The sequence below is a fragment of the Mobula birostris genome, chromosome 15 (genome assembly GCF_030028105.1).
Source record: "Mobula birostris isolate sMobBir1 chromosome 15, sMobBir1.hap1, whole genome shotgun sequence".
Lineage (NCBI taxonomy): Eukaryota > Metazoa > Chordata > Chondrichthyes > Myliobatiformes > Myliobatidae > Mobula > Mobula birostris.
Window position 1 is genome coordinate 50,461,804 of NC_092384.1, and position 23,999 is coordinate 50,485,802.

Below are 23,999 nucleotides of genomic sequence, written 5' to 3' on the forward strand. Positions count from 1 at the left end.
AAATGAATTAATGAAGAAAAAGCTATTTGCATATACAGTAACTGACATTAACTGAAATTTATAATTAAAATAACTCCATTTAGGTGAGGACATTTATCAGCTTCCCTTTTGATCTCTCATTGTAATGGTTAATGGAAAGAGGAATCTTTCTCATTGGGTTTTGATTCAGTTGTCTCATTAAAGGCTTCCATTGACATGCTGAAATCATGTATAATTAACTCCTGAAAATGAGTTGGGGTGATGGCTGTATATGTCTAAACAAGAAGTCCAGGTATGAATATAGTATGTGCTGTGTTGAACAGCTTGCATCTCAATCCTTAATCACCTGTGCTCACAAACCTATAACATCCAGGTAGAGAAACCTGCCTGCAGTCTACACTCGTATGTTAAAATTGACTACTTAGACTTAGATAAAGCCTGGCAGTCATTATCGCTAGTCCCTACAGTATGAAATATAGCAAGCAACTTGGCTTTTGACATCTGGTAACCTTAATCCTTGTCCTTGTGTTTCTTATTTGAAAGTTTATCCTATTTGTGTTTTGAACTTAGAGGTTAGAAAAGGGCTAGAACATTTTTTATTGTGCCATTGCCTCTTTTAATGACAAACCTCAAATACTGTGGTAACATTGCTGGCTGAAACCTGTCATAATAACAATGTGTTTATCACACTTTCCCTATTATATTAAGGATAATAATATGGCTAATACTTTCTTTGCCATGCTAGTAACTGCCTGATTACCTAAATGCACATACTTAATCTGTACTCTGTGATTCCTAGATGCATCAATTTAAATTTTTTTAATTCCTTAAATTTAGGGAAAATTACATCGGACTGGAAATTAATAAATTTTCTTTCCAAAATAAAAGGAGACAAAGCTAGAAACTACAGGCCAGTTAGTCTAAAGTATTTCATCTGACAAATTTAGAGCCCATTACTAAAATCCTTGCAGTCATGCATTTTTTAAAAATTCAAGGTAATCAAGCAAACTCAATACAACTTGGCACAATTTCTTTTCTGATGGTTTATGCAGGAACTTGGAACAGTTTGAAATCTAATTTGTAATCTGGTATTGTTGATTCTGACTTGTAGTTCAGAACTTCAGAACAGTCTCCAAAATGTTAAAGCATCCTGTTAACTTTAATTGTGATAATTTTCTTGTACTGATAAAACAGGCTTTTAAAAAATTATTGCTAGTGTTTTCAATTATTTTATTTCTTGTTTGAGGTTGATCGCTTAGAAGTTGTCAACAAGCAGTTTGTGCGAGTGATTTTCAACCCAGGAGCCAAAAGTGATGCTGTAAGTCAACTTAATTTGTTTTGTTCCTTCGACATTCACCAGGGCCCCAGTTCCTGTGCTCCCTTCAAAATTACAGGGTTTGCTGGAAAATCTGTTATACTATTTATTACTCATCTACAGAAAAAATAATGAATATTGAGGCACTTATAGGGCTAACATCCGATGGATTGGAAACTCTATGCTATAGTATTACCAGTGTCCCTAGTATGCCAGGTTAATGGAGTTTTATTATATGTGGTAAATTAAAACTGGTTGCTTATTTGACATACTGATTAGTTTGCATTAGCCAATATAAGGAATACTGTTTCATTGGGGATTTCAAGCATATTTTCCTCAATTATTCCTGCTTTAGGATGTCCTGAAATACAGAATGTGCTGAAAGTTTCCTTAACAAAGTGTAATGTCTCCACCAAACCTCTGGCTCACTCAGTGGAAGAGCGTATTCAAGATAGTACTGAAAGTTGAATCTGTGCATGTAACCCTTGCCTACAGCAGGAGGTGCTCGTAACCTCACAAGCTACCCACTTAAAGTGTGCCATGTGTGGAAAACGCAGCAGTTCACACATTGGTTCATAGCCATCTCAGAACCACAAAATTGGAATGAAAGCAAGCCATACTCAAGCCAACACTTGAGGGATAACCTAAGAAAGAAAGTAAAAGAAATGTATCCATTGGGAACCAACTTGATGCTGTCAAAAATTAATTTTCTACAAAACACTGATCTGGTTTCAATTGATTTAAATCTCAATTCAAAGAACAATGTGTAAAATGCTTGTTTCTCAGTCTCCTCAAATCCTGTGTGCATGTTTGTGTTCACTTTCTGAAGCATTGAGTTGATGTGCACTTGTCAAAAAAAAAGGAATTTTGCAGTTGGAAGCAAACTTACTGCATGGCAAAAGGACCAAAAGTCATGTGGAGGTGAGAGAGAGTTCATACAGTTAGTGGTTGGTCTTTTGAATGCACTGTTACAGTTACAGGTTAGTACTAGAAGCAGTATATCATTCAAAAGGGAGCTGGGAAAAACGCAAAGGCAAGGAAAATGTTACAGTATTAAGGCTAGGTAGATGTGTTTTGTGCAGAGCTAGTACAGACATTACAGGCTAAATGTGCAGTGCTCTAACCATTTTGTAGTTATTCTGAAAAGAGCATCTTTTCTGAATTTGGCTTTTTCTATCATTGTAGAAAGTTTATCACATTAAAAGAATGGAGTGAAATTGATGGATGTTGAAACAGAAAAGTAACTTCTTTCAAGTAAAAGTTCATCAAACTACCAAACCTGGTGCAAGACGTAAGAATCTGTTACTGAAATGTTTACTAATATGATGTTCTGTCCCCTGTTATCAGAGCTATGTATGGTTTAACATCGGAAGCGTGGATACATTCGAGCGCAATTTGGAAACTGTGCAGCAGGAGATTGGAATAGAACCAGCAAACCGCGTTGCTGTGGTGTATAACACAGAAAGCGATGGGTGAGCAGGAAACTGAACATGTATTTGTGCTGTGGGCTTTGAAGATGCATGCACATGGACTCTACAAATATCTCTGCTTTTTGTTTAGCAAATATCAACAATACCAACTGGATTTGCAGGAGGTAGTGAGCTTGCTGGGCTCATACTTTTAGAAGAGTAGCTTCAGAAGTAATGTCCTACAGTAATAGGGTCACCACTTGCATAGAAATTATTATTTCCTTTGCTTTTTGCCTGTTAGGTCCATAACAAAACCAATCCCTGAAAATACAATGACAATTCTAGTTTTTAAAAAAAAAAAAGTTAACATAAACTAGTCAACCTAAAGGACATTAATAATGTTTTTGTTTGTTTTTCTTTAAAAGAAAGGAGGAGGGTAAGGTTTAATATTAAGAAGTAGGATGCTAGTTGTATAACATTTGAATTATATTCATTCCAACTGCATACTTTCATAATTAGGTCGGATTATCAAGTGGTACTTACTGATAAAGCTCGAGTAAAATTGCAGGCCAATAAATAGAAAGCAACTCAGTAAAATACAATGGTGACCATGAAACTAATGGATTGTCGTTTTTAAAAAAAAAACTCTTTCCCTAGAAGTTGTTTGATACTTTTCTAGGGCCTGGAGGGTTCTAAGGATAAGGGGAGAAAATCTGGAACAGTGTATTGAATTTGGGTGATTAGCCATGATCATATTAAATGAAAGGTCAGACTGGATGGGCAAAATATCCTACTTCTACTCCCATTCTTCACCATTTTTGTGTTGTTATTGCTGTTCAGAGAAATAACAGTGTTGTCTTTGATTAACTTGTATGTTACTCTTAAAACCATAATACAGTGATTGAATCTTCACTGTCTTCTGGGACGCTCAGTTGTCTCCACCGCATTCTGTGGGATAAATAGTAATGGAACTTCATATCACAAGACAACAGAGCAGAAGTAGGCCATTCAGCCCAACAAGTCTGCTCTGGCACTCCACCATGAGCTAAACTATTCTCCCATCTAGTTCCAATTTCCGGCTTTTTTCCCATATCCCTTGATACCCTGACTAATTAGATACCTATCAGTCTCCTCCTCAAACACCCTCAATGATTGGGCCTCCACAGCTGTATGTGGCAACGAATTCCATAAATCCATGACCCTCTGGCTAAAAAATTTCTCCTCATCTCTATTTTAAATGGGTACCCTCTAATTCTAAGACTGTGGCCTCTTGTCCTGGACTCACCCAGCAAGGGAAACAGCCCTTCCACATCTACTCTGTCCAACCCTTTCAACATTCGAAATGTTTCTATGAGGTCCCCTCTGATTCTTCTATACGTTAATGAATACAGTCCAAGGGTCGACAAACGCTCCTCATTGTTAGCCCCTGCATTCCAGGAATCATCCTGGTAAATCTTCTCTGAACTCTCTCCAACATCAGTACATCCCTTCTAAGATAGGGGGCCCAAAACTGCACGCAGTATTTCAAATGAGGTCTCGCCAGTGCCCCATACAGCCTCATCAACACCTCCTTATTCTTATACACTATTGCTCTTGAAATGGATGCCAACATAGCATTCGCTTTCCTTACTGCCGATCCAAACTGGTGGTTAACCTTTAGGGTATCTTGCACGAGGACCCCCAAGTCCCTTTGCACTTCTGATTTTTGAATTTTCTCCCCATCTAAATAATAATCTGCCTGATTATTTCTTCTTCCAAAATGTACAGCTGTACATTTCTCAACATTGTATCTCATCTGCCATTTCTTTGCCCACTCTCCTAAACTGACCAATTCTCTCTGCAACCTTTCCGTTTCTTCAACACTTCCTGCTCCTCTACCTACCTTGGTGTCATCCGCAAACTTAGCCACAAAACCATTTAATCCATAATCTAAATCATTGATATACATCGTAAAAAGAAGCGGCCCCAACACCGACGCCTGCGGGACACCACTAGTAACTGGCAACCAATCAGAATAGGATCCCTTTATTCCCACCCTTTGCTTTCTGCCTGTCAGCCAATGCTTCACCCGTTCCAATATCTTTCCTGTAATTCCATGGGCATTCACCTTATTAAGCAGCCTCTTATGCGACACCTTATCGAAGGTCTTTTGAAAATCCAAATACACAAGATCCACAGCCTCTCCCTTGTCAATCTTATTCGAGATTACCTCAAAAAATTCCAATAGGTTGGTAAGGCAGGATCTTCCCTTCATGGAATCATGCTGGCTTGGGCCCATCTTGTCATGCACCTCGAGGTATTTCGTAACCTCGTCCTTGAGGATCGACTCCCAATAACTTTCCAACTACCGATGTCAGACTAATAGGTCTGTAATTTTCTTTTTGCTGCCTCCCTCCCTTCTTAAACAGTGGAACTACACTTACGACCTACCAGTCCTCCGGAACCATGCCAGAGTCTAATGATTCCTGGAAGATCCATTTCAAATGCCTCCACAATCTTCAAAGCCACCTCCTTCAGAACCCGTGGGTGCACCTCATCCGGCCCAGGAGACGTATCTATTCTTAGTCCATTTAGCTTTCCAAGCACTTTCTCTCTAGTAATCTTGACTGTACCTAATTCTATTCCCTGAGACCTCTGGCTATCAGGTATGTTGCTAATGTCTTCCACTATGAAGACTGATGCAAAATACTCATTTAGTTCCTCTGCCATCTCTTTGTTACCCATTATAATTTCTCCAGCATCATTTTCAATCCGTCCTATATCTACCCATGTCACTCTTTTACTCTTCATATATTTAAAAAAACTCTTAGTATTCTTTTTTATATTAATTGCCAACTTCCTTTCATAATTCATCTTTTCTTTCCTAATGACTTTCTTATTTTCCTTCTGTAAGTTTTTAAAAGTCGTCCAATCCTCAGTTTTCCCACTAATTTTTGCTTCCTTGTACGCCGTCTCTTTTGCTTTTATTTTAGCCTTAACCTCTCTCGTTAGCCACATTTGTGCCATTTTTCCACTCATGATTTTCTCTTTTCTTGGAATATATTTTTCCTGCACTTTCCTTATTTCTTGTAGGAATTTCATGGAATTCTGCTCTACCGTCCCTCTGTCTAGCTTACTTTTCCAATCGACTTGGGCCAGTTCCTCTCTCATACCACTGTAATTTCCTTTGTTCCACCGAAATATCGATACACCTGATACCAGCTTCTCCTTTTTTTTTTAAAATTTTATTTTTATTTGGATAAGGAATTCACAAATATCATGTACTTTTTTCACACATATAACCTTTTCCATTTTTTTATATGTATAAAACTATAATTATTTATACATTCTTAAGTACACATTGAGATGATATAAAAGCAAATTAGACACTTAAATAGATAATTGTGTACTGTGGTAATTCTAATCTATTAGGCTAAGTAATGGTATTAGTTGTTAAGAAAAATGGTAATAATAGTTTCCATATAACTCTTCTGGACCATTTCCACTGGTCCAAAATGTTGTATGTAAGCCTATGTAACAACCATTGTAGGTGTTTATATCCTAATTTGTTCATGCTTGCTCCTGCCCGCAGACATAATTATCCAATCCCTATGTACTTATTTACTTAATTTTTTCATTTTTTATCCCTTTCCCAAATCTTTCCCTTTACTTGTGTTAATTCTCTATTTTCCAAAAGGAAACAAAAATACAAACATTTAAACTAGGGGTGCTTATGTTAGCAATATTACTGTGTTGATGAGAAGAGCAGTATAAATCATTAGGAGAGTCATCTAAAGTCTGCTCGCATTGGGGTTATATATTCAATCCATTTATTCCAGATTTGATAAAATTTTTCTTTTTGAATTCTCAGGGAGTAAGTCAACTTTTCCATTTTAAATATTTCCAAGATAATTTCGTGCCAATCTTCTAATGTAGGTGGTATTGGATTTAGCCACTTTCTAGTGATTGATTTCTTACTTGCCGCTAAGAGGGCCTGCAGCAACTTTATATCTTCCTTCTGTTCAAGAAACAATACATGCCCCAAATAGAGCGTCTCAAAGTTCAGAGGTATCTGGGACCTAAGTACCTTAACTAATGTTCTATGAATACCTTCCCAATATAGACTTAATTTAGGGCAATCCCAGAAAATATGAAAATGATTTGCCTCCTTGGAGCCGCACCTTCTCCAACACATCACGTTTGTATCTTTATATTTTTCCTGATATGGGGTCTTGAAGTATCTTATAATGTTTTTCCAACAATGTTCTCTCGAAGTCAAAGAATTAGTCGAGGACCATTGAAAGCTGCGGATTTTCCCCCAAGCCTCCTCTGAAAGTACCAACCCCGCTTCTTTCTCCCACTTCTTTTTAATATACAGTGTATTTACATTTTTAGCATGGGAGAGTGCATTATATAATCGAGAAACTGATTTACTAGGTATTGAACTGCAAGCCGGATTCAGAATCTTGAAAAATTCTAATTCTACCGTTGATAGGTCTGTATATCTACAACTCTGGTTAACATAGTTTCGTACTTGAAGGTACCTAAAAAAGTCATTGTGTTCTAGGCCATGTTTGTCCTGCAGGATTTGGAAACTTTGTAATACTCTTTTATTTATAAATGAGAGGTAGGTTGTAAGACCTTTCTTTATCCATAGCTCAAATCTTTTATCTCCTCTGTTGGGAAGGAATTCGGTATCATATGCACACCATCTAAGAGTTTTAACATGTTATTAATTCCACATGAATTAACCACCTTCTGCCATACTTTTAATGTAAGATTTATCCAACTGTTTTTAAATTTTTCCAACTGGGCCATCAATCCTTTGTCAGCTATTGAGGCCTGTAGAGGAAAACTGTCAACTAATCCAAATTCTATTTCCTTCCATCTAGCCTTATATTCCCTATTACACCAATATAACAGAGGGGTTATCTGTGAGGCATAAAAATAATTTCTCAGGCAAGGAAGAAGCATACCTCCTCCTTCCTCCCCTAACTGTAAGGTGTTATATCGAATTCTAAGTTTCTTTCCTTCCTAAATGAAGTGGGAAATCCATTTGTCCCATTCCCTGAATTGATTATCATCCACCTCCACCGGTAAAGTACGGAAAAGATACAATAACCGAGGAAGAATATTTATTTTTATAGTATTTATCCTTGAATTTAAACTTAAAAAGGGGATAAGATTCCATCTATGCATATCTGCTTTTATCTCTGAGATTAATGGCCCATAATTTACCTGTGACAGTGTTGAAAGATCCTTCGGCAGGGTTATTCCTAAATATTTTAATGATTTAGCTTCCCACTTAAGATCGTATGTATCCTGCAATTTTTTTGGATGGTGTATAATTTAGGGACATAATCTGCATTTTCTTTACATTTATTTTATAACCTGATATTTTCCCAAAGTCAGCCAACAGTGTAAACAATCCTATAAATGATTTTTCTGGTTCACTCAGATAGACCAAAACATCATCTGCGAATAACGCCACTTTCTGTTCAATCCCTGCCACCTTGATACCTTTTACGATTTCGCTCTGTCTTATTAGTTGGGCAAGCGATTCAATATACAGCGCAAAAAGGAGAGGAGAAATTGGGCATCCCTGTCTAGTGCCTCTCTCTAAGATGAAGGAGTCAGAGAGGTCCCCATTTTTCTTAATTCGGGCTGTAGGGCTGTCATATAGAGTCTGAATTACTTTAATAAACTTTTCTTGAAAGCCGAATCTTCCTAACACTCTGTATAGGAATGCCCAACTAACCGAATCAAAAGCTTTCTCAGCGTCCAATCCTACTACGATTGTCTCTGTCTGGTTCTTATTAACCTGTTCTAATATGTGCAGAGTTCTCCTTATGTTGTCCTGTGTTTGTCTTTGTTGAATAAATCCAGTCTGGTCTAAGTGGATTAGGCCAGGTAAAAGCTTTTCCAATCTGCGCGCTAATATAGATGTAAATAGTTTGTAATCTAAATTAAGAACACTAATTGGCTGATAATTGCCACATTCTAGTTTATCTTTACCCTCTTTAGGAATAACTGAAATAATCGCTTCTCTCCAGGAAGGTGGAGTTTCTCCTCTCTGCAAGATCCAATTAAAGGTGTTAAGTAGTAATGGGGCTAACTGTGTCTTCAGGGACTTGTACCACTCTGAGGTAAACCCATCAGAACCCGGGGACTTTCCAGCCTTTAACCTAGAGATGGCCACGTTCATTTCTTTGACAGTTACTGGTTCTAATAAACTTTCATTTTGTAAATCTGTAAGTTTAGGTAGATCTAAAAAATTCAATACACTGTCTATATAGGGCTCATTGGGGGCCCGGGGTTGGGAGTACAGCTCTCGATAATATGTTTCAAAACTCTCTTGAATTTTCCCTATTGTACTCTCCACAAGCTTTGTCTTTGGATTCTTTATTTTATGAATTGTATTGTCTGCTTGTTGTTTTTGTAATTTATATGCTAATAATCTAGCTGATTTACCTCCTACTTCATAATTCTTTTGTCTCAGGTAAAGAAAATTTCTTTGAGTTTCCAACGTATAAATATCATCAATTTCACTTTGCAATTTCCTAATTTCCTGTTTTCGATTTGAATTACTTTTGTTGCTATCTACAACTTGAAGTTGTTTTAATTTTCCTTGAAGGTCTGCTAATTTTCATGCATTGATTTTTTTCATGTGAGTGGTAATGGAAATAATTTTCCCTCTCAGTACAGCTTTCAATGTATCCCATAAGATCACTGGTGATGTTTCTCCTGTGTCATTAAGGTCTAGATATTCTTTGATTTCTCCCCTTAATCTCTCCATTACTTTCGGGTTATTGAGTATATGTGAGTTTAGCCTCCATAGTGTTTTCCTCATTTTCCTTTCCAGGATTAGAGACGTAGAGACTGGGCTATGATCCGACAGATCAATTGTTGCAATATTACAGTTTTTTTATCCTGAGTCTATCTGTATTAAAGATAAAGAAATAGTCTATTCTTGAATAGGCTGAATGAGGGAAAGAGTAATGTGTATAATCTTTACTAGTAGGGTGTAATTCCCTCCAGACATCTATAATTCCCAACTCCTCCATCAATGAATTCATTTTCCGAGTCAGAGGTTTATTCTGAGTAACTATTCTTGAAGAATCTAATACAGGATTTAATCTAATATTAAAATCCCCTCCACAAATTACTACCCCTTGAGAACTGACCATTAGGTCAAAAATGTGTCTATAAAATGACCATTCACAACCTGGAGGAGCATAAACATTCAGCAATGTTATTTCTGTACCTTCTATTCTTCCTGTGATTTTTACAAACCGTCCTTCTTTGTCTTTAGTCTCTGAAATATGTTCATAATTAAGAGTACTTGATATTAAAGTAGCTACCCCTCTTTTGTGACTCAATTTATATGATGAATAAAATACATGCTTAAAGCCCATTCTTTTTAATTTTCCATGTTCAGATTGGCTCATATGTGTTTCCTGGAGGAAAGCTATTTGTGCCCTCTCTTTTTTCAATTTAGACATAATCTTATTTCTTTTAATTGGATTCAAAACCCTATTAACATTATAGGAAATTATTTTTACCAATTCAGTTTGCATTTTTCTCTAGTAGAAAAAAAAACACTCTCCTTTTCTAACCAAATAGTAAGCAATCCCTTCTCAACAGTAAACCATATACAACCACACCCTAGACATTTTTGAATGTGTAACATTTGAAAAATTTTTCCCGACTTCCCACAGTGAGGCCTGAGCACCGACCCGCCTCAGTTCAGAGGGATAACCTCTATCTTCACCCTGTGTTAGAGGGCCCTCAGCAGTTTGAATAATCATAGAGAATTTTCTCCTATTTATGTCTCGACCAAATTGCTATCATTCAAGTTATTCCGCCTAGTTTATTTTCAGTTACCAGTTTTCATTTTACCTTTAAGTCCGATTTACTCTTTTCAGTCATTTCTCTTAATTAATCTGTATTCTCTGTACATTCGCGTCTGAATATTTGCAGCTTTTCCTTATAGTTTGACACTCTGGTTCGAGTGGAGTGTCCTCGCCCCACTAACTGCCACAACTTCTGCCGAATCCTCTCCAGTAGCGACTCCAGTTGGGTGATAACTTTAATAGGTAGTCCCCGGTCCGCCAGGTCCGACGTTGCCTCCTCCACCGTAGCGTAAGTTTTTGTCCCTTCGTCGTAAAAGACTCTCAGCCGAGCTGGATACAGGGTCTGGAATCTGATGTTGTTTTCCTTCAGGACTCTCCGTGTTTCTGTATATTCCTTCTGTCTGGCAAGAATCCCCGGTGCGTAGTCGTGGTCTAAACTGATTTTACAGTTGTTCCACATGAAACCTTTATTTTGCCATGCCCTTTTAAGCACCTTTTCCTTCGTTCTGTAACTGAGAAGTCTGACCAGAATCGATCTGGGCTGGGCGCCTGTCGGGGGCTGTGGTGCCAACACACGGTGAGCTCTTTCTATCTGTAAGTCTTTTGCGGCTGGTATATCAAGGTTCTCTCTAAGCAGCTTCTCTATGAAGGGAATCATCAATCCGGGTTTACCTTCGGTTCCTTCGGGAACTCCGTAAATCCTCACATTTTCCCTTCTTGAGTGGCCTTCTTGATCTATTAGTTTCCACTGGAGCTGGTCTTGCAGCTTCAGCATCACTTCCTCGGCGTTTTGTAGCTTCTCTTCAATTCCAACAATCCTCGCTTCGGCTTCATCTATCCGCGAGTTAGCTTTTACTATTTCTCCTTTAATATCTTCCAGCTGTTTGCTGTTATCTTGTCGGAACTCGCGAATCTCTCTGAGAATCAAAGACAGAGTCACTGATTCCCCCTCATTATCTCCGTCCTGGCTTGCCGTGGGGGAGCTAGGCCCGTCGCCTTGCTGCGTCTCTTTATGTTTATCAGCCTTCGGAGCGGACTTTTTAATCTTGTTCTTAGACATCATCCTTGCCCCTTTTATTAATATAGTTATGCAATATTAAGTATTTGTCTAAATTCGATTTTGGGGCAGTTTACCTTCTTTTTTGTCGAGAGACCTTTTCCTTACGCCGCCATTCCCTTGATGACCCGGAAGTCCCCCAGCTTCTCCTTTTCAAATTTGAAACTGAACTCTACCATATTATGATCACTACTTCCAAGGGGTTCCATTACCACTAGCTCCCTAATCGCCTCAGGTTCATTACACAGCACCCAATCCAAAACAGCCAATCCCCTGGTGGGCTTATGGACAAGCTTCTCCAAAAGCCATCCTGTAGGCATTCTACAAACTCCCTCTCCTGTGATCCAGTACCTTCCTGACTTCTCAATCCACTTTCATATTAAAATCCCCCATAATTATCTTGACATTTTCCTTCTGACATGCTTTTTCTATTTCCAGCTGTAACTTGTGGTCCACATTCTGGCTGCTGTTTGGAGGCCTGTATATAACTGCTATTAGTGTCTTTTTTACCCTTGCCATTTCTTAACTCGACCCATAAGGATCCTACCCCTTCTGATCCTATGTCCCTTCTTTCTAGTGATTTGATATCGTTGCTTACCATCAGGGCCACACCACCCCCTTTACCTACCTTCCTACCTTTCCTATACACTGTGTATCCTGGGACATTCAGCTCCGAATCATGTCCATCATTTAGCCATGACTCGGTGATGGCCACAATGTCATATCTTTTAACCTGTAGCTGTACAACAAGGTCATCCACTTTATTTCTAATGCTGCATGCATTTAAGTACAGTACATTTAGATCAGTATCTATTACCAATTTTGCTATATTTCTATTGCACAGCAAATTATCCTGTCTATTCACCTGCCTGTCTTTCTTGCCATCTTTGCTGCACAGTATCTTTGACTTATTTCTATTTTCCTCTTCCTCGAATTCAATCTAGCCAGTCATCTTCCAAGCTATAAGAGAACAATGTTTCTCTTCTATTGTCTGCATTTCTTAGGCCTTAGGTTTTTTAAGCTATCGGTTACTTAAATACCATAATATTTACTTCTCCTTTCATTCTTTCACTCATCATTTCTTCAAATTGTAGTGAACTGCCTGCTTACCTCTTCCAGTATTTTTCATTAGTGATGAGGGAGTTGCATCTGGAATGCAGATTTGACTTTTAAAATGTGACTACTCTGCCTTAAATTTCAAACATTTTAAAAAATTAATTAGCTTATATCTTAGAACAGCTATTTTATCTCGTCTTTTGTTGAATGTATGTCTTTGCTGTGTTCACAGTTCATTCGTGTTAAGTATGTTCCCCACCCTGTTGCTGATTGGCTTTTTGCTGTACACACTGCGGCGAGGATCTATGGCAGCTGGTCGTGGGGGACGAAGTGGTGGACTCTTCAGTGTGGGGGAGACAACAGCAAAGATGCTAAAAGATGAGATTGATATCAAATTCAAAGATGTTGCAGGATGTGAAGAAGCTAAACTGGAAATAATGGAATTTGTCAACTTCCTGAAAAACCCTAAACAGTACCAAGATTTGGGGGCCAAGATCCCAAAGGTATACTGACTATATTCAATCCAAAACTTTGTTGCTAACCTTAAGTCAGTTTTTTGTTTTAAATAAGTTTGGAATCGTAGTTGAAAGAATTTACCAGTTATAGTACCTTAATGTGAAGAATATCTAAAGAATATTCTCAAATGTGCTTGAAAGGCGCAGACTGTACAATATTGCGCAAAACAATGTTATATTCTACTCCCACACTTTAGTAAGCTATTGGTAAGCAGGCTATGCTTTAGGAAATTTTACAAAAAGAATAGCGTGAGTAAGTATTTCCCAAGCCCTTCATACGCAATGATGTATTTGCCGTATTGATGCTTGTCTGTCATTCTGTCACTCATTTTGCTGATCTTAGTGATGCAGAATATTAATTCATAATGGGAAACTGCTTATTAGTTGTTTTTGTGTTTTATCCTGTAGTGTATAGAAACAATTACCTTGCACAGGTGTATGGAGAGTTTCTACCTTTGTTCAAGCCCACTGTGTAGAAAGTGTGCATGCGCAATTTATGTTAAAGTATTTTCAAAATCACATTTAACATGTTCTTTTCATTTTTTTTTAATTCTAGAGATCTGAGAAATTGTAATTGCACAGATTTTCAAACAATCTATGATAATATTCCTGATGAAGGCTCTCAGCCAGAAATGTTGACTATTTCCATAGATGCTGCCTGGCCTGCTGAGTCCATCCAGCATTTTGTGTGTGCTGCTTTGGATTTCCAGCATCTGCAGACTTTCTTGTGTTTATGGTAATATTCTGTCATTTGTTGCAGGGTGCTATCTTGTCTGGGCCACCAGGAACTGGGAAAACACTTTTGGCAAAGGCAACTGCTGGAGAAGCAAATGTTCCTTTTATAACTGTGAATGGTTCTGAATTCCTTGAGATGTTTGTTGGTGTTGGACCTGCCAGGGTATGAACTGTAACTCTGTATGTCACCTGAATTGTTTGATTATTTACCTGCTCCATTGTCTTCTTGTTTAGCCACTGATGTCCTGCCAAACCAAGTGAAGAATGTTTGATATAACTATCATCTGATAATTTGATCCTCTTCAATTTGTTTTTCTTGTTTTCATGAACCACTTTTCTATTCTAAATGTGAATTATTATCAATCTTTCATTGGGTTGATCCTGTTTTTTAAGATTTGTATTGTAATTTCACTTTCCTCGAGGTAGAATTTCAAACTTTTTGTTTTGTTCACTTTGAAGTCTAAAATGAGGAAAAAGATTTATGAAGTCTGTACTGCAGATTCTGCACTTTCTCTCTATGTAATCTCAGGAGATAACTAAGAAGAGTGCATTAAGATTAAGATTCTCAGTACCATCTTGAGACTCCTCTGAAACTTTAGTACACAAGAGAGCATTTGACATTCATTCTAAAACTGCCCAGCAAATCTTGGAAAATAATTCAAGGATCAAATTCTTTATTCTTTATAATTGTTGAATGTTTTTTGTTGCATGTCATGCCAACACACCACAGCAAAATCCTAATACATGTAAATATGTATGTTGAATAAAGAATTATATCAAAAATAAAGCTGGCAGTTAAAGTATGGATATGGAATAAAATGTGCTTAAGTGCATAAATACCAGCAATTTAAGAGCTGTGTTGCCATTAAGTCTTTCTCCTCTTCATGCAATCTGTGTGTGGAACAATCATATTGTTCACTTTCTGACCAGCTTTGGGTCTTAGGCAGTGCCAAAAAATTTATTTATGTATGTACTCTCACAGTCAGTAAATGCTTATTTGTATGGAGGTCTTTGGAAGAATTAGATGTTTTCAATTATGCAGCTAAGTAGGCTTTGACTAGGTTATTTTGTAAGGACAACCTAACATTAACATTTCTATGGTAGATAACTTGTCAGAAAATAATAATTGACACATTACCCAATTGTTGTCATGGCGATTCTTTTCTCAGGTGAGGGACATGTTTTCAATGGCACGAAAGAATGCTCCCTGTATACTCTTCATCGATGAGATCGATGCTGTTGGAAGGAAGCGAGGAAGGGGAAATTTTGGTGGACAAAGCGAACAGGAAAACACTTTAAATCAGTTGCTGGTTGAAATGGATGGTAGGTGACAAGTGTAGATGTTCTCTTGATTCCCAACTAGATGGTGTAAAAGCCAGTGTAAATATGCCCAGTGATTAAATTATAATCAATATATGACGTAAATTATCAAATTCTTCCTACAGTACTTTTCTATATAAAGACTTGATCTGTACCTAGCCCTTGGACAAGTTGAGGTCAAAAAGCTAGTTTTTATCATATTTATTTTATATTTGGTATCCAACTGCAACCAACAAATAAAACAACCAGCATATAAAGCAGTTAAAGCTGGATGGAACACTAGAAAAACTAAAGGTTGCATTCTCAGAGTGAGTTTATCATTAAGGGCTAATACTTCCAAAATAATCTGCCTCCAGTGCAGCAAGGGGGTTGTCTTCAAACTGCTCAATAATGGCTGGCAAGATTAAAATTGAGTACATGGGTAAAGCTAAATAAAAGAATATGTTTTTCACATGGAATATAACTCCACAAATGTCTCAATTTCAAAGTGCCATCTTTGTCTAGTAGTAGCCCCCTTGTCCCTGAGGTAGAAGTTTCTAGATTTCATTTCCTTATTGAGGGAATACTGCCTTATTGGCAGAGAACTAGGGGCCCCTAAGGGTTGCTTTATGAGCAAGATGTAAATTTTCTTATAATGTGTTATACATGTATGCTAGTTCCTTTTGTTTATTATACTGAGACCTCCAGACATCTCCGCACCGCAGAAGTTTGCAATCTCACAGTTAGAATTGCCTCTTTTATATTAGAGAGAGGGGAAGGGGTAGAGAGATCTGTAAATGCCATGGATCCAAGGGTGTCCAGGTGACATAATTACCTTTGGTACTATCTAGGACAGTGGTCCCCAACCTTCAGGCCTCAGACCGATACGGGGCCACGAAGAATGCAGCGGTGCAGCGGTAGCTGGGACGCACCCAGCACATCTTTAAGAAGAAAACAAAATAAACTAATTAATTAGGTGCTGCCCGGCATGTAATCAATTAGCTTGTTTATTTTGGCTTTTTTCTTAAAGATGTGCTGGGTGCGTTCCGGCTACCGCTGCATTCTTCGTGGCCCCGTATTAGTCCATGGCCCGGAGGTTGGGGACCACTGATCTAGGAGAGAAATTAATACTTGTTAAGCATGGATGATCTGCCTGAAGTGTTAACAGATGAAGGTTATGAAGGGAGGGGAAAAGCCGTGCTGCAATGTAAGATGCAGCACTACAGTTCCAGGAAATCCAAAATAAAAGAAAACTCCTTAATTTATATTGATCAGATAGCATCAGCAGAAAGAAGACTGAGGTGATGACCTTGTATCAGGACTGTCACAATCTGACATAATGAGGGAGAATGGTTGTCTGAATTTGTTAAACTTCAAGATATTGCTGCTGATCTACCTGTGCAATAATATCACTGGTTTAATTTCCAAGAAAAGGTGCCTCTGACATAACAATTAGGTACAGTGGATTCCGGTTAATTGAGATGGCTACCTATTTGTGACAGCTCTTAAAGAACAAAAACTAATCGAGAAAATAGCCAGGATTCCCTTCATTCATTTGGAACACCATGCTGCTTAATGGGAACAGAGGTCTGTGCCAAACAGGTTTAACTAGCGTCGGTTGCATGCACTTGTGTGGAATTAGATGGTATACCATGTTTAGAACAAAAGGCTAGGAGTGAAAATGAAACTATTTCACTAATTCAGCAAGTTGGCAACTACGTAGAGTTTGAAGGTATCGACGATCATGTAGAATGTTACAATGAAAGTAAAGATTTGGGGGATGCAATCATCGATAGCTTTGTATGAAGTTAGACCATTATCTACACTAGGAGTCTGCGCTGATTTTGTTCACTTACAGTCAATCAAAAGAACATGGCAACTTAATTTCTCTGTCGATAACCATTAGGAACTAATATACAGTTTTATAGCACTGTAGAAGTATTGATAGTGTCCTAATTTGTTCTGTATTTCATTTAAATACACAATTTGCTACAGTGGTAGTTAGTCTTTTGTATACCTTTTTAACTATTTCCAAGAAACTTTGGCTAATTAGGGAATGGCTTAACTGGGCCAAAATGTACTGGTTCCAATGTGCCCCAATTAACCAGAATCCCCTGTATATAAATTTACTGTGCCCTCTTTAAAAATTATTTGAGAACTAATTATATGCAATGCACAAAGAATTTTTTTGCTGCAACAGAATATATCTCAGATTCAGAATGCAGTGTTTACTGGTTGACTGTGAAAGTCGACTTTAAAATGAAAAATCAATCAGAATGCAAGAGTCTTAAGTGTAATCAATATGTGATTCATTTCAAGAATACATATCCTCACATGCACTTTACACTAGTGCTTTATAGCACATTAACTACGTGGCAATTGGGAGTCTAATTGTAACAAATTGTGTTTCAACACATGAGTACTCCATATTAACTATGTGATTTCAATACATGGTGCATTTGTAGTTTAGCCATCTTGTTCACTTTATCTATTGGCTATATGGGGAAAATGTAAAGAGTTCATCTTGATAATATTGTGTATTACACTTTAATTATCTATTAAAATAACATTTCACCAGGACAGATATCATCTGTGAGATATGGAAAAGAGTTGAAATCATAGTTAGCTTAACCAATGCAAATTGCCCTAGGTTGCAAATCAAAGCAGACTGGGTAATGCCCATTAGGTGCTTGGAATCACCCACTCTGGATGTTGGATGAGGTGATTCTACCACAGCTTGTGAAAGAAGTATAAATAAAAGTGACTCACAAAATGCTGGAGGAACTCAGCAGGCCAGGCTGCATCTATGGGGAAAAAAATACAGTCAACGTTTTGGGCTGAGACCCTTTGGCAGGACACATTTTTTCCACAGATGCTGCCTGGCCTGCTGAGTTCCTCCAGAATTTTGTGTGTGTTGCTTGGATTTCCAGCATCTGCAGATTTTCTCTTTGTGATAAATAAAAGTGATTTGAGTTACATGTAGAACTATTGCAAGATAATTTCAAAGAGCAGATTTCTGTCTAGCTTGTTAGAGAACTAATTGTTAAGGCACTTATATCTTCTGTCAAAACCTGTAGAATATGTATGAACAAATATTTGCTTAAACTTTCATAATAATTGGAAAGATTCGGATTTTCATAATGGAAAATTACAAGGAGGCCCTTTGCCTCTTCAGTACCAAGATGATTGGTAAGAATTAGATGGCAAATTTAAAGGAACATTTTGAACATTCAGGGTTGAAAATTTACTCATCTGCTAGTAAACTGGATTTTATTTCAGTATTAATACATGTCAAATTATGTAACTACCTGATTATGCTATATTAACTTTTCATTTTTATTCTTCTTTTAGGATTTAATACGAACACCAATGTTGTTGTACTGGCAGGAACTAATCGACCTGATATACTTGATCCGGCACTGATGAGACCTGGACGCTTTGATAGACAAATCTATATTGGTAAGTTGATGGCTAATCTTATGCAGCCAATGGAACTTTATTTTGAGTGATGTACAAATGTAAGAAATTTATATACCTGCTGATGTAAGGTAATACTGTTGTAAATGTAATAGGAAACTATCCTGCTATTTTGTAACAAGGCAGTTACTGTTTTTATGTCTTAAACCGATGTGGTAGTAAATGGCGTTAGCTGAACCTTTGAAGATAAGTATGCCGTAGTGTTCTGATGTTGCAGTGTAATAAGAAGAGTGTTAAATTTTTAATTTCTAAACTTTGCTTTTGAAAGCTTGTTTATAACTTGTGTCTGTTGATTTGCATCCAAATTCCAGGTTAAAGCAGTACTTAATAGTTATTTTAAAATATTTGTTATTACACAATTTTATAAAAGATCTCCTGTATTTGTATGAAAAAATGTAGAGATAATCAAATAATTACAAATGTCTAGAAATCTGAAATAAAAACAAAATGATAGAAACAGGTCAGGCAACATTTGTGGAAAGAAAAACAGCATTTACATTAAACCAATTATATGAGTTCAAATGTCAGGCTCAATTCACCAGATTATGGTTTTCGCTCAACACTATCACATGAACACGATTGTAGAATCTTACACAATTGTAGAACAGCTATTTCAATGTAAAGTAAAAGAGATCAGAGCTGGAGTAGATAGTATTTATAGCACAGATAGATTAAATGTATGTCACTAATATATCCTTGACCTAGTATAATGTATCAAATTAAAACAGCTATGAATAACTTTATGGAATATATATTTCTGTTCATTCAAAAAAATGAAACTGTTAGATACAAAGCTAATAATTTAATATGAAGTTGCTAATGTTATAATTTAACTGAATTTTATCTCACTTAAATTTTTTTTTGTAGGTCCTCCTGATATTAAAGGACGAGCGTCCATTTTCAAGGTGCACCTGAGTCCATTGAAAATGAATCCTAGTATCAGTAAAGACTCCTTGGCACGGAAACTCGCTGCACTCACTCCAGGCTTCACTGGTGAGGCTCAGGGAAAGAATGTTAATTATTACATTGCTGGTTCTGTGTGGCTTATAGCTAGAAATGTGAATGGCTCACCAATTTATTACCAAGTACTTGTGTATATTTATGAGGCAAACAATAAGTTAAATGAGCATCGTAATTTAGATACTTACAACAATTTTGCTGAAAGAAATATAAAAAGATACAAGTGGGAAGTTGAAAGACAGTTATTGGCTTAAGACCATTGTTTAAGCAGCCTTTATAACTTGTGGATTCAGACCATTTATTGCAGTTTGAACTTTTAAGCTGAAATCTATGTCAGGCAAAATTGATGTAAGTTTTCCAGTTAGATAGCTAACTGATATAGAGTTGCTTTAACTTGTGCTGCATTGTTAATTTGCTGTTAACTCAAAAACCTGAGGGAAGCGGTCAGACTTTGACAATGTTGGGCCAGTGCAGAATGAGTTTTATTTTGCATCTGATTCATGATTTACTTTTCCTCAGAGAGTTTAATGATGACACTTGGTAGGTGAAAAAGAAATATATCTCTTTAATTAGTAATGCTGCAACTTCCATCATCCCAGAAAAATGTGTAACTGGTGCTTGAGTCTGAAAACACATTTTGACTTTTCTTCAGGAGCTGATATTGCCAATGTATGTAATGAAGCTGCCCTAATTGCTGCTCGGTATTTAAATGAATCGATCCATGTGAAGCACTTTGAGCAGGCGATAGAACGTGTGATTGGAGGTGAGGCCACCATTTATGTTTATTGCAATTTCCTTGTTTGGATCTGCTGCTTCCTTTTCCCCGTTGTAATTACATGGCACATCACTGTTGTCTAACCGTGGTGATGTCTGATAGTTTGTTCACTGATCGCAGAAGGTTAGTTAAAGAGCTTTGAAATAACTTCCATAGTTGGTGGAAATACTCTGTTTAACACCTGTTTTGAGAGTTACTTGTAACCTCTTCATAGATGCTGCCTGACCTGCTCAATTTTTCCTGCCACTTCTGTATTTGTTTGTATCTTCTCTCCATGCAGAGACTGGCAATCATTAGCCACATTCAGCCACATAAAATGCACTACTGTTTAATACACATTGAGAAAGCTCTCAAGGGTACTTCGTTCAGTTCGCCGATCTGGTTCTTCAGTTTAGTCAAGTAACTGAAGGTAAATGTACATGTTAAGAGGAAGCAAAATAGTTGTGCAATTAAATAGTCCTCCATTTCACTGAGAATAGACATTAATCAAAGAGAGAGAGAGAGAGAGAGAGAGAACATAGAAACAGGCCCTTCTGCCAACCAGCCCAAGCTAACCATCAAGTACCTGCTTACACTATTTGTATAAAAGAAACACAAGCAGATTACCTCATCTAGTACTGTATGAGCAGTACACCTGAAGGCAGGAGTGTGACAATCGATCACTTGGTGATCAGTAGCACTCTCCAATACATGAGTGTTGCTTTAGGCACGGGACTTCAAGAACTCGCAAGTTTTTGTGTCGGTTAGCCTTCTCACTGCTCTCACACTAAGTTTTTTTGGTGTTTACCATGGTTAACCCTGGGTATGAGGATAAACTACATCCGGCTGTGGAGCATTTGCTTTGGATAATGAGGTTACCATTAACCACAGCTACCTCCAGGTCAGCCTTAGGCAAGGTGTAGCACCTGTTAGCCTCCCTGCTTGGGTTACAGTGAAGCCACGGAGTGCAGGTGGTGGATGAAGCAGAAGGCAAGTTGTGAGTAACACAATCGATCAGGCGCTGAGCAGTAGATCCTTTTAATAGGACAATGGTCAGGGTCACCCGTCTTGTAAAGACACTGAATTGGAAGCAAGCAAGGGGAAGCTATTTGTATTTTATCCCTAGTACAACCATGGTTAATAAAACCATGGTCACCAACGTCCACATCAGATGTGGTACCTAGACAGACAGACAGACCGTGGTTAACATGTCTCAGTAAAAAAGGACATTTACTCTACTGCACTATTGTTGACCGTGCCCCATGTATACTTAACAGTTAGGGGTAACATCAACCCAAATGGAGTACTACTTTACACTGTATGTGCTGAACACAACCTTATCATTACAAACAATCTCCACCAGAAAAATAAATTCAAGGCATCTTGGTAGATCCAGTCAGTGGCATCTTATTGACTATGTCACTGTTCGAGCTGGCGTGATGTGAATCTGATAAGGGCCATGATTGGCAGAGATGAGTATTGGATGGATTATCATCTGATTCACTCCACCATGTCCATCTGGTTCATGAAAAAGAACAGGCCAAGACTAAAACTTGAGAGCTTGTTTGATACTGCCATCCAACAGCACCTTCAGGCGTCGTCTGGCGAAAGCCTTCAACAGGAATATTTGGAGGATGTCAAGTACACTGGGGTTTGCTTAACCCCACCATCCACAATACCTGCATAAACATCCGTGGCTGCAAATGCAGAAAACAGCAGGTTTGGTTTGATGATAGTGACATGGAGCTAGAACAACTTAATCTCCAAGGAAAGGAAAGCCTGTCAGAATCACATAACAGCAGGGCCAAAAAAGCTTATTTCAGAGCCAAAGCAAATGTCCAATGCTAAAGAAAGGAACTAAAGAACTCTTGTTGGACTGAGAAAGCCTGGAAATCCAGAGACTGGCATACTCTGATGACACGAGAGGCTTCTTCAGTGCTGCCAAAGAGGTTTATGGTCCTAGTTACTGCAGATTCAACCCCATGCATTCAAAGGATAGGAAGAAATTGCTGAAGGATCAAAAGGATATCAATGATCGATGAAGAGAGCACTTTCAAGAACTTCTTAACCATGACAGATATGCTGAGCCAAGTCCTCCAGAGATTTGTGAGAAAAGACAAGACAGTAGCGATATTTTATGAGGAGATTGAGGAGATTTGGTTTGTTACCTAAGACACTTGAAAACTTTTACAACTGTACCGGGGAGAGCGTTCTGACAGCTGCATCACACTGTGGGGGGTGGGGGCTACTGCACAGGATTGAAAGAAGCTACAGAAAGTTGAAAAATTAGTTAGCTCCATCTTGGGTTCTAGTGTCTGTAGTATCCAAGACATCTTCAAGGAGTGATGCCTCATGTGGGTGATGTCCATTATTAAAGACCCCCATCACCCAGGACATGCCTCTTCTCATTGTTAACATCAGGAAGGAGGTACAGAAGCCTGTAGGCACACACTCAGCAACTGGTCCTATGAGGTCCTCAAGGAGGGTGGACTGGCACTCCTGCACCAGCTGCTCCTGAAGATTTAGGAAAAGGAGCAACTGCTGTCAGAGCTCAGGGATGTTCTGATAGTGACCATTTTCAAGAAGGGATACAAGGCAGATTGTGGCAATTACACAGGCATCTCCCTCCTGTCATCAAGAGGCAAAATGCTTGCATGTATCCTTGTCAGCCAACTCCTTCCGCTATCTGAATTGACTTTATTTCTTACATCCTTCACATACATGAGTAAAAATCTTTATGTTACGTCTCCATCTAAATGTTCAATGTGCAATTTATAGTAATTTATAATAAATAGTATGTACTACAGGACCATCAATATAGCACAGAAATATAATTGTGTCAGCGTGAAGTAATTGGTCTGATGCCCTGGTGGAAGAAGCCCTGGCTTTTACGCTGCGGTACTTTTTCCCGGATGCTAGCAGCTGGAACAGTTGTGGTTGGGGTGACTCAGGTCCCCAATAATCCTTTGGGTCCTTTTTACGCATCTGCCTCTGTAAGTGTTCCGAATAGTGGGAAGTCCACATCTACAGATGCGCTGGACTGTCCGCACCACTCTCTGTAGAGCCCTGCGATTGAGGGAAGTACAGTTCCCATACCAGGCACTGATACAGCCAATTAGGATGCTCTCAATACCAACCTTTTTCAACTGTTTGAGGTGAAAGGGGCGCAGTTGTGCCTTTTTCACCGCACAGCCGGTACGTACAAACCACGTGAGATTCTCGGTGTTGTGTATGCCGAGGAATTTAAAACTGTTCACTCTCTCAACCCCGGATCCATTGATGTCAGTACGGGCTAGCCTGTCTCCATTCCTCCTGTATTCCACAACCAGCACAATCTTCACAGCATGCCAGTTACTGGAAATTTGCTGTGAACAAAGGCAACCCTTGTACTTGGCTTACAGAGATTAGACAAAGGCATTTGATACAGTTGACCTCTAAGCTCCCTGGCGTATACTGTTAATACATGGCTGCCTTGACAAGTACTTATGGATACTGAGGCCACAGTACTGAGCAATAATACTGAATCAAAAGCCTTCACTGTTAAAACAGGAGCCGAACAGGGCCGCATCATTGTACACACTCTATTTGTCATCTTTATTGCTGTCATCCTT

At 38.2% G+C, this 23,999-nt stretch overlaps 1 protein-coding gene across 1 annotated transcript in view; it reads left to right on the plus strand.

Annotated features, from left to right (window-relative positions):
- LOC140210624 (mitochondrial inner membrane m-AAA protease component AFG3L2-like) overlaps positions 1 to 23,999 on the plus strand; it is a 45,276-nt gene that overhangs the window by 7,080 nt on the left and 14,197 nt on the right. The window contains exons 6-13 of the mRNA XM_072279757.1: positions 1,226 to 1,297; positions 2,642 to 2,766; positions 12,881 to 13,151; positions 13,924 to 14,061; positions 15,068 to 15,221; positions 18,549 to 18,656; positions 19,542 to 19,667; positions 20,287 to 20,397. Of these exons, the coding sequence (XP_072135858.1) occupies positions 1,226 to 1,297; positions 2,642 to 2,766; positions 12,881 to 13,151; positions 13,924 to 14,061; positions 15,068 to 15,221; positions 18,549 to 18,656; positions 19,542 to 19,667; positions 20,287 to 20,397 (1,105 nt within the window). The remainder of the gene's footprint in view (positions 1 to 1,225; positions 1,298 to 2,641; positions 2,767 to 12,880; positions 13,152 to 13,923; positions 14,062 to 15,067; positions 15,222 to 18,548; positions 18,657 to 19,541; positions 19,668 to 20,286; positions 20,398 to 23,999) is intronic.